The following is a 13970-nucleotide window of genomic DNA, read 5'->3' as shown; positions in this document are numbered from 1 at the left end:
TTTGATCGTACTTGCAAAATAGAAACGCCAATAAAATACTGTTATTGCTATAAAAAAATAAATTTGCTATAGGAATCGTTCATTAATTACATCACGCTTATACAAAGCGGCGATACTTCTTCATTAAGTAATGAACAATACATTAAGAATACGAAAAATCCATACAAATAACGAAGATGGATCGATATACCCTCTCAAATAACATTCACATATAACAAGCCAGAACCCGGCTCTTACTTATATTTTTTTTCAAATCCGGTCCCGACCCAAATCCAATTTAATACCAAATTCGAACCCGATCCAAACCAAAGAAAATTTCGTATTTTTATTTTTTCTAGTGGAAGTTCATAAACAGTCAAAGCAAGTAAAAAGACATAGTTTGTACCCTTTTCATATTTTGGGTTAGATTTTAGAAAACTAAGTTAATAACATATTTTGAAAACAGAGTTAGGAACCTTAATGCGTAGACTAAGGAACCTTGCAAAAATGAGTGCGCAGAGGACGCAGGAACACGTACTTTCTTGAGAAGATTAAAAAAATTGCAATAAAAATCATTACTTAGTGAAGCTTTTATATTTTTGCCTTATACATAAGATCAATAGGTATGTGCTACCAAAATTTCAGAGTATTGTGTTTTGTTTTCAATTAATTACAGCTGATTGAAATTTGAAAAGCCTTAAATGCGCAGAGTATGGGGCCTTCACGGTATAAGAGTTTTTATAGTTTCAGGATTGAATTCCAAAGGATTTCTCATTACCTTCTTATACGTACATATCCGATTTACCGAACAATGTATTCACATATTTGGAAATGAAAATTGAACCGATTTAAGTTTAAATGTGTGTCTTACTTTTCATCCGGAGTTCCTTACTTATCCGACTTTTGCGCCAACTTTTCCTTCTTAGCCGCTTCGGCTTCAGCTTCTGCCTTCTCGTACTTGGCAATGAGCGCATCCACTTCCGTGCTGGAGAGGATTTTGATTACGGTTTTGTTGTTTTCCCGCGTTAAGACTGCCATTTCGACTGAAGAATGTAATAGTTTTAAAATAATTATTTTACCTAAATTATCATAGATAAAATCTTACTCTTTTCCGACGTCAATTTCGTCATATCCAAAGTTTTTGACAGGACTTTAACCGCAAGATCTTGTGCCTGAACCAATGTAATTTCACTGTCTCCCAGTTCTTGTTTCAACGCAGACACAGCTGCCTATTTGAAGAAACAGCACATAATCCTTAGCAAATTTATAGTTAAGAATGCTTTCAAATTTTGATTACTTACAGCTGAGTTGTTACCGATGCAAGTCGCCTTCCATCCACCATAGTTTCCGCTGGGGTCAGACTGGTATAGCTGATATCCGTAATGTTTGTCCCATCCCATGTACAAAATGGATACACCGAAAGGACGTTTGCCTCCGTACTGGGTATAGGCTTGCTTCACGTCGCAAAGATGCGAGACCAGTTGCTCGCAGGGCATTGCTTCTCCATAGTTCAGTTGGTAGCGTTGTGCAATCACTCGAAGTAGATTCGTCAGCACGTTGGCATCCGAAGTGATTCCGGCCACAGAGCAGACCATGTCACTGAAAGTTCGTAAGAAAAAAAATGAAAACCTAGAATGATACTGGGCTAGAAACAGAATTTAGCAAGACAAAACCTCTATTGACAAATAAAAGTTAGGTTATGTTTCTGAAAATTTGTAAATTGAATTAAGGCGACAGAATGATAAAAAAATTGTCAAAATTCGAATAAAAATCATTCTTCCTACTTTTTTTGAGCTGCCTGACAACTTAACTTGTCAAGGCTGAACCCTCGGTATGGCTTTTGCCAAGTTTCCTCTCTACCAGGACCAATTCTCAGACGGACTAGGCCATGGAGCCCACATGAACAAAAATACCCATATCCCCTTGCTTCTGAGAAAAGGAAGCATTGTGAAAATCAGCAGCTCCATCAGAATTTGTTTGAAATAGTAGTGTAGTAGTGTCATTACTAATACTGTCCAGCCAAAATGGTTTTAAATAATTTGTCATTTAAGTACTATTCTGATTACTCCTGTCTTTTACGTAAGACTAGAGTCTTAAATGTCAACTGTCGTGAAGTCTTAACAAAATTAGGCTGTTTAGTAGTAGTTCTAGTTAATTTCATTTTTTATTGTTAAAAGTATTTATTGGTCATTGCGTTCATACACTCCCGTGCATAAATTTGGGTTCACCTCCTAAAAACCATGCAAAAGTGTTCAGTCCATATCTCTGTGATTACACGTCCAATTCAAACTCTTTAAGCCGCATTCAAAAGGCAAAGAGTTATTCTTACTTCGTATGTATTTTTCCAAAAACATTCTTTGAACTTTGTATTCTAAATTTGTACTTAAAGTTATGACATTTTTAAAAAAACACACTGAAAAAACATTACTAATTTCCTCAGCATTGGATCGACCAAAATTTTAAAACAAAGTGTCTTTAGAATTGTAATCTTATATTCTTTAAAGAGCTCTCATGATTTTTTTGCGGAAAAATCTGAAAAGTATTCAAAATCAATGAAACAGTAAGTCAAGTCATCGTGCAAAAGTTTGGGTTCACCCCTCAGTATGGTGTATCGTGCAAAAGTTTGGGTTCACCTGAACTTACTTAAATCTGTGAAATCTCAAACCAATCATGTACGAGCCATTATTTGCGCTTGAAAAAGCTTTAAACTATTAAAATCGGTTGAAAAATGGCAGAGATATTGACAAAAATGATGTGCGTGTGATTCAGGTGAACCCAAACTTTTGCACGATTTGCATCATACTGAGGGGTGAACCCAAACTTTTGCACGATGACTTGACTGACTGTTTCATTGATTTTGAATACTTTTCAGATTTTTCCGCAAAAATTTCATGAGTGCTCTTCAAAACATATAAGATTACGATTCTAATGACACTTTGATTTGAAATTTTTGACGACCCAATGCTGAGAAAATTAGACATGATTTTTCAGTGTGTTTTTTGAAAAATGTCACAACTTCAAGTATAAATTTAGTATACAAAATTTAAAAAAAGTTTTTGGAAAAATACATACGAAGTAAGAATAACTCTTTGCCTTTCGAATGCGGCTTAAACAGTTTCAATTGGACGTGTAATCACAGAGATATGGACAGAACACTTTTGTATGTTTTTGACGGGGTGAACCCTAACTTTTGCACGGGAGTGTATATCCTCAACCCCTCTACCGGCAGCTTCATTTTTTACCGCAACATAAATATTCAAATCGCTATAACTTTTTTGTTTTTCAATATTTTTGCACCATTTTTTCACAAGTTCTCAAACAACTCTTCTGGTTTAAGGATCTATGTCGATAATAATTATTGGTGATCTGGTTTTAAAGATATTCCAATATTCCTTGGGGGACCGACATTCTCCATATAAAATGCATTAGGCGGCCATTGTGTTTTTGATCAATTTATCAAAAAAAATAAAATGTGGGCTATATAATGCCAGGTAATAAGGAGCATCTCTGAAAAAATCATACAAATCGGTTCAGTATTCTTGGAGATATCTGAAAATTACGATATGATGTTGTTTGAAGTTTTTATGATCTTTATTTGACCAGCGTGGTTCCAGAAACTTAAATGGTCATTACTTAAAGACGGCTGCATCAAATTGCTTCATTTTTTCACAACATACTCTCATTTATGTATTGTTCCGAATAGTGAATATCCGAATACGATTCAAATTCTGTAGCCTGAGAAATTAACGGGAGGTTCTAGTTACAGGTCGGTCCCCCAAGGAATTTTGTAATATCTTCAAAACCAGATGACCAATGATCAATATCGACACAGATCATTAAACTAGAAGAGTTTTTTTGAGAGCTTGTGAAAAAATGGTGCAAAAATATTGAAAAACAAAAAAGTTTTAACGATTTGAATTCGAGTTTTGCGGTAAAAAATGAAGCTGCCGGTAGAGGGGTTAAAGAAAAAAGTCACTTTCCTAGTCTGTTCAACAATTTCTCGAACCTAGCAAGTGAACCCTAATGATCGATCTCAGCGTCTTACTTCCCATAGTCGTTTTTATAGTGATTATTTAAGAGTAAAGTTACCTTAGGCTTCTATAACAGTCTCCTACAAGATTCACTTTTCGGTGGCAAATACAATGCTTCACAACGCCTACTTTCTACTTGTGAATTTTGCGAAAATGAAGCTGGAATTAGATTATTTATACAGTTGTTACAAAAGAGGTATTTCTTTTTATGGCAATGTAAAAACCATATTAAAATAAGATTGTTGTCACTAAATACTCAGTGAATCTACTAGTCATTTTCTTCAGAGTAATATTCCCTACGTCGTATATGATAACGATGTGTCTAGCTAGCTAATAGTAAGAGTGGCTACGAATCGTTCTGGTCTGCAAAATGCAAACTGATCGTCGTTAATAGTATTAATGTCCACTTCGAATAGATTAATTATTTGAAATGAGCATCATGAAAGCCGACGCAGAACGTCCGTTGGATCGCATCCGAGATATTATTGCGTCTATGCCATATAAATTATGACGCGGCTTTAAACAAGAATGCCAAAATGTGATACCACCAGTACAGGTTACGCCTTTGGTTTCCATCTCATGGGCTAAGGGGTCGTCCATAAATGACATAGCTTTTTTAAGGGGGAGGGGGGTCTTCACGAATTTGTGACGAAATGTGACGAGGGGGAGGGAGGGGTCCTAGCTAGTGGACGTAGCATTTTGAATCAAGTCCGTAAAAAGAATGGCGCTGAAAAAATTGCATACAATTATTTCTTATGAAACTTCTTGTTTTTTCATATAAACTTGGGTTATAAAATTATGATTAAGCTTCAAAACATTCATATGAAAAGATTGAAAAATATCTATGAAACTTTAGATTTTCTCGATAAATGCAATCAAACAGATGTTTTGAAGCTTTAAATAATTATGTGAATATTATATTATATTCGTGTCTAAATTAATAAATTTATATATACACAAAATAAGTTTAATAAATTGATTAAAAATCAATGCTCTAGCTACTTGAAGTAGGGGGAGATCCCCCAGTACCGGACAGCACCCAATACCGGACAGAGTCGATAAATTGAGAAATCATGGTCCAATCAAGATGGTTTATTAGAAGAAAAGAAACCTATTATGGAAACTAATATTTGCATAGAATAACACTTCCTTGAAATATGCAAGCTTTTTTGAAAAAGTAGGAATGTTTGAAAATCGTCAAAAATTTGACGTATTGCCTTAAATTTGAGTCTATTCAGTAATTATTTGGAATATGACAAAATACTTTGGATCACGCAAGCATAATCCAACATAATCATAATTTCATAGTGTAAATGTATGTTGTACTATAATTGAACAAACTGTTAACAAACTACAATTTCTGTCAAGCACCTCCTGTCCCTCAGTTTCGGACAGCTTGATTTGTTACATGATATCTTTGTAATATTTGAACCAGTGTCTCAAAATACATCCATTTTTCATGGATTCCGTCGATCATGGTATCAAACATGCAATAAAATTAACAAGAATGCACATTTAGAACAACTTCGTAAAATGTGCTATTTTTCATCATATATGAAAGAAGTTTTTAATAAACATCTTGCAAACTAAGAAAAACACAAATCGTTCTTGTAAATGTTGCAAATGCATTGAATTGGCAAAAAAATACTATTCCAATAATAAAAACATTGAGCGATGTTCAAATTTACAGAATTCGATGCATTTTCAGATCGTGTCCGGTATTGGGTGCCAACTTTTAAGATCGATAAATTTGGTACTAAAATACATCATCAAAATGTCATGTCAAAATTTACATTTTTATTTTCAAATTTATTTTTGTACTCTATAAAAATGATAATATTTATCATAAATGAGTAACAGGAGCACATGAATCCAATATTTTTTGAATTATGAATTTAGTGGCTTAAGTGTCCGGTACTGGGGGATCTCCCCCTACCTTTTTTTTGCCATTTGTTAACATGACATAAAGTCAGCCGTTTTAGTTTTATCCATACTTTCTGTTGGGGCTTTATTTCTTCAAGAAAATAAAATATGCTCTTCTTGGCATATATTGCATTTAAAACAATATATTTATTCCGTGAATTATGCCTTCAACGTTGCAGGAGATCTCCACCCAATCAACTCATCATTTGTTATGATACATCAATGCTCTTGATGGAATAGCGTGAATATTAATGAATACTTAAATTTTCTTAATAACTCGGTAATTTGAAGAATTTTTATTATTTAACTGTTTAATTATAGGTTGTGTAAGATTATTTCAGTATGGAAACGATAATGAAATTCAACTGAAATATTAATAGAGATTATTGTATTTGTATAATAATCGCTAAAATTTTCTTAACATTCCAAATATTTCAAGTGTAATCTTTTATGTATCTGGCCATTTGCTAAAATGAAATTGGATAATATTAACAATGGTTCATTCACAAGCGGAAGGTCATGGATTCAATTCCCAGCCCCTCCAAAAAAATAACCCGTCCAGCCACCAGAAGACGCCGCACGGAGGACCGTGCTTAGGGGGAGCACATCCATCCTCCGTCAGAATCAGATGGTGACTGAGACAAACTGACCCACTTCGCAGGCAGCCTAGCCTCAAACGACTCAGGAACACGGCCTAACGAACCACCACAAGAGCAATGGACTATGGCTTATGGAAATCGATTGGACCAACAGCAGAGCACTCTCCTACCTGCTCGGTGTGAGAGCAAAAAAGCAGAAGAGAGTGAAAGCAGATGTAAATATAGATTAGTTAAAAATAGAACTGTATCGGTAAGGAAGATACAGATAAACTGATTCTGGCACAGTAGAGGCCACGAGCACGGAGTGCCTTAAAATAAAAAAAGCACTGCTTTAAAAAAAAAGAAAAAAAAATGATTCATTTCAAATTAATACATCTTCTTGATCATTTTCATTGACATCTATTTCCTAACAACGAATAATTAAAAAACAATCCTCTAATATAACGAAATTTTTGTTCAATATATCATAAAATATGTTGGACCCTAACTCGACAGTAACGAGCTTCATCAATCTAATCAATTTTTTTTTCGCATTTTTTATAGTAAACTTGTTTTTGGTACGAACAGCTAAAGTAATATAATTTAGCCTATATGAAACTGGAAACCAAAATCAAGGAAAATGTTTATTTAAAACAGTTCCAAATTACTTTTGAGCGCTACTGTATATCAAACTGTTAGATTAGATTATCCTTTCATTTCAGTCAGTAATTAATATCAAACTTTGTATTGTATTTGTATTTCAACAAAAAAAAAACAAATAAAAAAATATAGGGGGGGGGGGGGGGTTCTTGATATGCTTCCAGGGGGGAGTACCAGCATTTGTGACGAAAAGCTACGAGGGGGGAGGGGGTGTAAACCATCAGTGAAAAAATGATACGTCATTTATGGACGGCCCCTAATGGATTATGCCCTCCCTCCCATCGCGGCAAGATCGCATAACCTAGGGGAGGGATTTTTCCTACATTTTCATCACAATAAGAGTTGTCTGGCAAACACCAATTTTGAGTTTTCAAAATAGATTTTGCAAAATTTAACCTCACTCTTATTCGACAACCGGAGTATATTTTTCCAGGCTGATGTCACTGATTAGCCAGACATCGCACGCGTCAGACGTATTTCTTTGCTCCTCGCTTTCGTTCGCCGTTTGTAAAAAATGTCCGGTGCGCGTAAAAATACTTCAGTAATTGATTTTAGTGTTCTCCCAGTTCACCCTGATTTGACAAAAGTACAGCAGTTTTTGGAGAATGGAATAAAGCTCCAATATATTGTCCGTTCAGATTAAATTTAGGAAAACAGCTTCGGTCAACATGACGTTCATATTACACCGAAGTTCCATAGTGTATCTTCGGATGGTAGTCGAAACTGAAACAATCGATTATTGTATTTTCTCCCGACATTGAAAGCATTGACAGATGCCCATTGCCCATATATAATATTTTTTTAAATAAAAATAATGAAATTAGTAAAATAATAAAACGACTTAACACTTTTTTGATCAAAGTATGAAAAGACTATTGTGATAGTTTATTATAACAGAGTGACGTCAGACAACATAGAATACCAGTTCAATTATGGTTTATTTATTTAGGTAATAGGGTAGGTGTACCAGTTATGGTTAATTTGATCATTTTCTATTTTTTAATCATTCTGTGTGTTCTAGAAGTTTGATATCAAATGAATCTTGAAATTATAACATTCAAAAATATTCAAAATGTGAAAGTATTCGAGAAAACACATATGGCCAAATAGGGAACCACTATAGCCATAACTGGTGCACTTTCCCTACACTCAAAAAAATCCAAACGTCATTGCTACGTGAAAAATCACGTAGATCATTCCAAATTCATTTTGCCTCCACTTCACCTGACTAAGATAAAGATCACTAAGCCATTCATAACCATCAAATAGAGAATCGGTAATTGTTACTGAGGTTACCTATCGCACTTACGTGAAATTCACGTAGGTGCCTAAGTTCATTTTGACATCTGCATGTTGTACGTACATTCGGTGTTAAGCGCAAATCCTAAGATGGCGCCCGCTTGATTTTTGAGGAACTTCAGAAGCTGCTGAACTTTAAACCCTGTGTTAGATTGATTTCAAGGTAAATATGCTTTGAATACCGAAGAATCCCCGCATTACATCATATTTTATACCTGATTTATAATCTCTATCAATTATAGCACGCGAAGGTGAAGGCTACAACAAGACAGAACCAGCTCACAACATTTGGGAAACAGGATTTACAATGCTCTGATTGAATATAAAAATATCACAATCTTTTAGGTCTGTTTACATTTTTCAATTGGGAATTAGTTTTCTTCCAAAGCCTATTAGAGATAAGGTTGGTCTTTATTCCAGTTAAATTTAATGCAAAACCATCTAGGTCCTATTGAAGCGCTTCGTAAAGGCTACCGGAAATTCCACGTAGCTCTTACGTGTAGCGCCGGTGGAATGGACGAAGTTCAAAAGTTCATGCGTTCATTCTGGGCTACCTATGATTAACGTAAGAGCTACGTGGAAAGTGCGATGGAAAAAAACCACGTATGTTTTCACGTAACAATGACGTTTGGATTATTTTGAGTGTACTCTATTTGAATCCTGATTTTTTTTTTGCTGATCTCAGTGAGCGGGATTGGTTCTGGGATTCAATTCCAAAATGAAATCCTTGTGATGAATTGTCATTTTTTTTTTGGGACGGACCTGGTGTAGTGGTTAGAACACACGCCTCTCACGCCGAGGACCTGGGATCGAATCCCATCCTCGAGATAGTCACTAAAAAATTTTCAGTGACAACTTCCTTTGGAAGGGAAGTAAAGCCGTTGGTCCCGAGATGAACTAGCCCAGGGCTAAAAATCTCGTTAATAAAAATAGAAAAAAAAAATTGTCATTTTTCTTTAGCTTAAGTGAGAGTGTCATGACGGTTAAGTAAAGCAGTGCTTGTGTTTCTTTATTTTCTATGAAGAAACATCTACCGCGTAGATTTGAATTGCCCGGATGCTTAGAATCCAAGATACCGGCCTTAATTCATCCAAAAATGTTTTTTCGTCAACTTTTATGAATAAAGAATGTAGCATAAAGGAAATAATCGGAATTTAGACCAAAAATATGGTTAAAATGCCAGTGTCCGGCTTTTGAAGCGTTCGGCTAGATGGAGCAGCACGGTACTTCCTACTCCCTAGTCATTCCGCTTTGAAGGAGAAAAGAACAGAATTTTCAATTTATAAGGATGTAAAACAGGAAGCCAATTGGTTTAGCATTCAAAACGCTTGAAACTATGATAATTATGATTGCCAGAAAGTATCTCTGAAATAGGCTGTCTGGGGGAAACGGATTACATTAATCCGTTTGAAACGTAATTGATAAACCTGAGAGTCCCAATAAAAATTGCTTTATTTTACATAAAAAAAATGTTCGTCTTGACCTGCTTGGAAACAATTTGAAAAGTGAAAATTAAGCAATTTTCTTGCATGTTTGACCCGATTATCATATTCAAAGCTTATTGCACCTGTTTGGGAAGTAAGCAATTGCGCTTTTTGTGTTTGGAGTTCCCTTCATGAGATTTCACCAGGGCCTGTCGAAGTCCGAATCCGACATTGCATCTGTATTATAGATTGAAATAGTTGAAAATAAGACAGCATACTGAGAAGGAAGATTGTGCAAGTTCATATCACTCTATTTCTACGAATCATGGGAAATATGATCTAATAATTTTCTAAGAATTTATCAAGGAATATCTTGCAAGGATTCGGGCAAGAACTTCTAGGGAGTGTGGTTCGGGAGTTCTGTAGGGATTGCTCAACAGATCTTCAACAAATTCGTCCAGGACTGCCTTGAGAAATCAAGTGCATCATCGGCCATCGCCAGCAGCACTACACTCGTGCTGTTTAAAACAAGCAAGCTTTGTTGAAGATGCGAATATTCAGTACACGATGCTACCGGTCTTGGATTAATCCATGAATAAATTGCTCCAACGATTCTTTAGCAATCTCTTGATAGTTTCCCATATATATTCCAGTTATTTGTCAAGAAAAACTTCCATGAATGCTCATGACAATTTATCCAAAAACATCTACATCTGACTATAGTCCCATTTGAATAAGGCTTCTTAAGGCGAAGTAGGCCGTCATTGAAATTTGTACTGGGCATCGATGATTGTGGCCTGGGAGGGAGACACAGATACTACACACGAACTTTGAAGCAAAGTTTTTTCAAACTGCAAGAAAACTTAAGCTTGCCAACGCCAATCAAGGTAGACTTGATGAAAATCGCTCGTTTTCTTTTGTTGAAGGTATCTTTTCGGACATACATGAAAAAAGGGGCAAAGCTTTCTATGCATTACACTTCCTTTTTTATTGAAAAAAAAAAAGGATGCGTATTTGAATACTTTATATTCAATCATAATAAAAGGTGCTATCGTGGCATTACTTTTGAATAAGCATGAATAGTTTATTAATAGATTTTTTGTCACATTGATGAAATGCAAAAATATGTTTTGCTGAATTACGCGCTTTTTTAATGTTAGTCCATTATTTAAGATCGGGGCTCACAGTGATAGTTCGTAAAGAAATCCCAATACACAGCATAACGGAAAATTTGGATGAGATTTTTAAAAAAAAAAACTCAGAGAAATATTGTCACAGAATCCTGATCATCACCGAATCCGTGAAATTATTTTGGGAATAGTTCTTTTGAGCAGATTACTGCCGTGAATCGAAAGTCAGTCCCATCTGTTAAAGGTAGGCATTGAGAAAATGGGGTTTGAAGTTTCCAAAATTGTTTTCCATACGAATGTTCAAAAAATCCAGAGGATTGGAACATATTAAAATCTTAATGAAACTTACAAAATTTGCTTTTCACTACGGTATGTTTCTGAGAAAAATATAAGGATGATCAAACACGGTTCTTTTTTGTGTTACACGGTGCGGAAATTTGTAGTGGGACTGCTATGCGGTTACTTTTCATTATGGGACAATTTGACTTGCTGTTTTTCCTACTTTTTCCGAACAAATATCATTATCTTAGGCGGCATCCATGAATTACGTAACGCTCTAGGGGGAGGGGGGAGGGAGTCGGTTCAAGCGTTACGGCTCATACAAAAATTAAAAAAAAAATGTTTTACAAAAAGCGTTACGAAGGGGGGGGAGGTTGTCGAAAATTTCCAATTTTAGCGTTACATAATAAATTGTTGCTACCTTATTAGAACAGCTGAAAGAGCATTGGAAGATATGTTGAAAACTGAACTCATCTCAATTTTGACGAAAATGCAGATGGGACTGACTTGCTATTCACGGCAGATTATAGAACAGGATTTTTAGATGAGTCTTGGTGGGGTTTAGACGGAATCCTAAGGACGATTTGGACAGAATCCTGCGCAGAATTCTCGAAAAAAACGCTGGGCAAAAATTCCAAATAATACTCAAATGAGATTCTGGTAAAATCGATAAAAAAATTGGCAGAATTCTGAAAATGATTTTCTTAAATCATGACCAAAATACTCACAGTGTTCAGGGCAAATCTTTTAATAGAATCTAGGTATGATTCTGACAAAATCCTGAACAGAATTTTCGCAGGATCTTGTCCAAGATTATCAGAGAAACAAATATCTATTTTCAATCTTTCCAAACGCCATTCTTATCACTTTCATTTGATTTAACAAAAACTTTCAAAATTTTTTTATTTGTCCCGATTAATAGTTTTATAACTGACAGGATACCGTATGTTTAATAGATTACAATTACAATTTTACCCAAATTTTTAGAAAATGCTACGAATATTTCGTCCCCTTAATGCTACAACTAGATAACTCGAAAATCAAAATTTTGAGATGTGTAACTTTGAAAGTATGACCGTTTAACAAGGTGATGGTTAATCGCAGAGATTATGATTGAAAAATAATCTTTAACTTGTATATTTTGAATCACACGCTTAAGACCTGTGGATATTTTGTAGATCTAATTAAGAAAACTGTTTTGACAAATTGAAGTCAAATATTTCAAATTTCGAGTTATCTAGTTTTAGCATCAAGGGGACGATTTGTCGCCCTTAAACTATTGTATTTAATTCAAAAAGTTTGGCTAGGCCTGCGCTAGAGGATTTTTCTGCCTAAATTTTGTTCCTGGCCCCCGGTGTGGAATCGGCTAGGAAGATTGCTTTACTTACTCATTCAACTTGTAGATTTTCTCCGAGAAGATTACACTATCGAGCAGTTTGTTGGTGTTCCTCCTTTCGGCCGCCAGCAGAATGCCGTCCTTAGCCAGTATTCCCAAAGAGGTGCCGGCATGCGAAATGGCTTCCATCGCATACTCGACCTGGTAGAGACGGCCCTCGGGCGAGAAGATAGTAGTTCTGGAATCATACCGACGAGCCTACCACGGAGAGAGATATTTGCCGATTAGTGATGAAGCAGAAATACCAAACATAACCTCAAATGCATTGGTTTATGTTAACTTTGATATTGTATGGAAAACCGATGTTAACAATACAAAATTCGAACACTTGTTGTACATACCATTTTGAAGAATCAGTAAATCGTATCACAGTGTGGAAAAATAAAGTATTTCACTGAATTTTTCAATAGTTTTGCTCGGAAAACTGAACGACCCGAAATATAAACAGTCACTGCCAGTCGCGAAACTTAAAATCATCGCATTTCTGCGATGTTTTGTTGGAAATGTCATCTTTTAATAGGGATGTCAACATTTGTTTTACTTTTCGGAAAAGCCTTTTTTAAGAAAAATAGGCCTATATCAATGAGAATATATACCGAGGTGAGGAAGACGACATTTAGTGTGCGTGACATCCGTGTACGGTGCAAAATGTTTCACAACTACAAGCGGGCGAGCTCCCATAAGAAGCCGTGTAAATTAGTGACGTAGTTATTTTTGTTTACGTTTTTTCTCTTTACTAATACATAGCCATTGCTTCTTTTTCCACACCTTAGTATATATTCTCATTGGTTCTATATGAACTAATTCACAATGACGTCACGCTGCTTCTTCCACTGGGAAGAAAACCTTTATTAATGACTAATAAAATTGTTCTGTTTCATGGCGATAAAACAACTATTTATACTTATATATGACTGAAAAAGCACAGAAGGTGGAGCTTGTGCAACATATTTTTGTTGTCAAAATTAAGTATCATATGAGTTTACATAGATCATCATATGAGTTTACATAGATATGTATTATACTTTGTTCAATTAAGAAAAAACGCAACAAAATGCGGAGAACATGTATTGGAATGTCCGCAATTAAAAATGTACAAGTGAAAACAATGGCAAGTCTTCTTATTAATTACATAATTACTACTGAATTTACGGCTGTTGTTTAACAATGAATTCATATGCGAATCAAAATTTATCGTGAAATACGCAAGTTTGCTTCGAATAAAACAGCTCGCCTTATTAAATCGTTTAATCTGCCTTGTGTGAAATCAA

At 35.2% G+C, this 13970-nt stretch overlaps 1 protein-coding gene across 1 annotated transcript; it reads right to left on the bottom strand.

Moving 5' to 3' along the window:
• Positions 1 to 774: 774 nt before the first annotated feature.
• Positions 775 to 13198, bottom strand: LOC5572867 (proteasome subunit alpha type-4). Its single transcript, XM_001660576.2, has 5 exons — positions 13041 to 13198; positions 12692 to 12897; positions 1281 to 1578; positions 1085 to 1208; positions 775 to 1022 (listed from the first exon to the last, which is right to left on the bottom strand). The coding sequence occupies exons 1-5, from the start codon at positions 13041 to 13043 to the stop codon at positions 868 to 870; spliced, it is 786 nt and encodes a 261-aa protein (XP_001660626.1). The 5' UTR covers positions 13044 to 13198; the 3' UTR covers positions 775 to 867.
• Positions 13199 to 13970: the final 772 nt, after the last annotated feature.

Source organism: Aedes aegypti, chromosome 2 (assembly GCF_002204515.2).
Source record: "Aedes aegypti strain LVP_AGWG chromosome 2, AaegL5.0 Primary Assembly, whole genome shotgun sequence".
Lineage (NCBI taxonomy): Eukaryota > Metazoa > Arthropoda > Insecta > Diptera > Culicidae > Aedes > Aedes aegypti.
The sequence above is the reverse complement of the archived record's forward strand: the minus strand, read 5'-3'. Positions and strand labels throughout refer to the sequence as shown.

Excerpts from the sequence above, each read along its gene's own strand:
- LOC5572867 (XM_001660576.2), bottom strand. Across the intron at positions 1,579-12,691 it reads AAAATCTACAAGTTGAATGA|TGACATGGTCTGCTCTGTGG; the intron begins GTAAGTAAAGCA and ends ACGAACTTTCAG. Across the intron at positions 1,209-1,280 it reads GCATCGGTAACAACTCAGCT|GCAGCTGTGTCTGCGTTGAA; the intron begins GTAAGTAATCAA and ends TTCTTCAAATAG.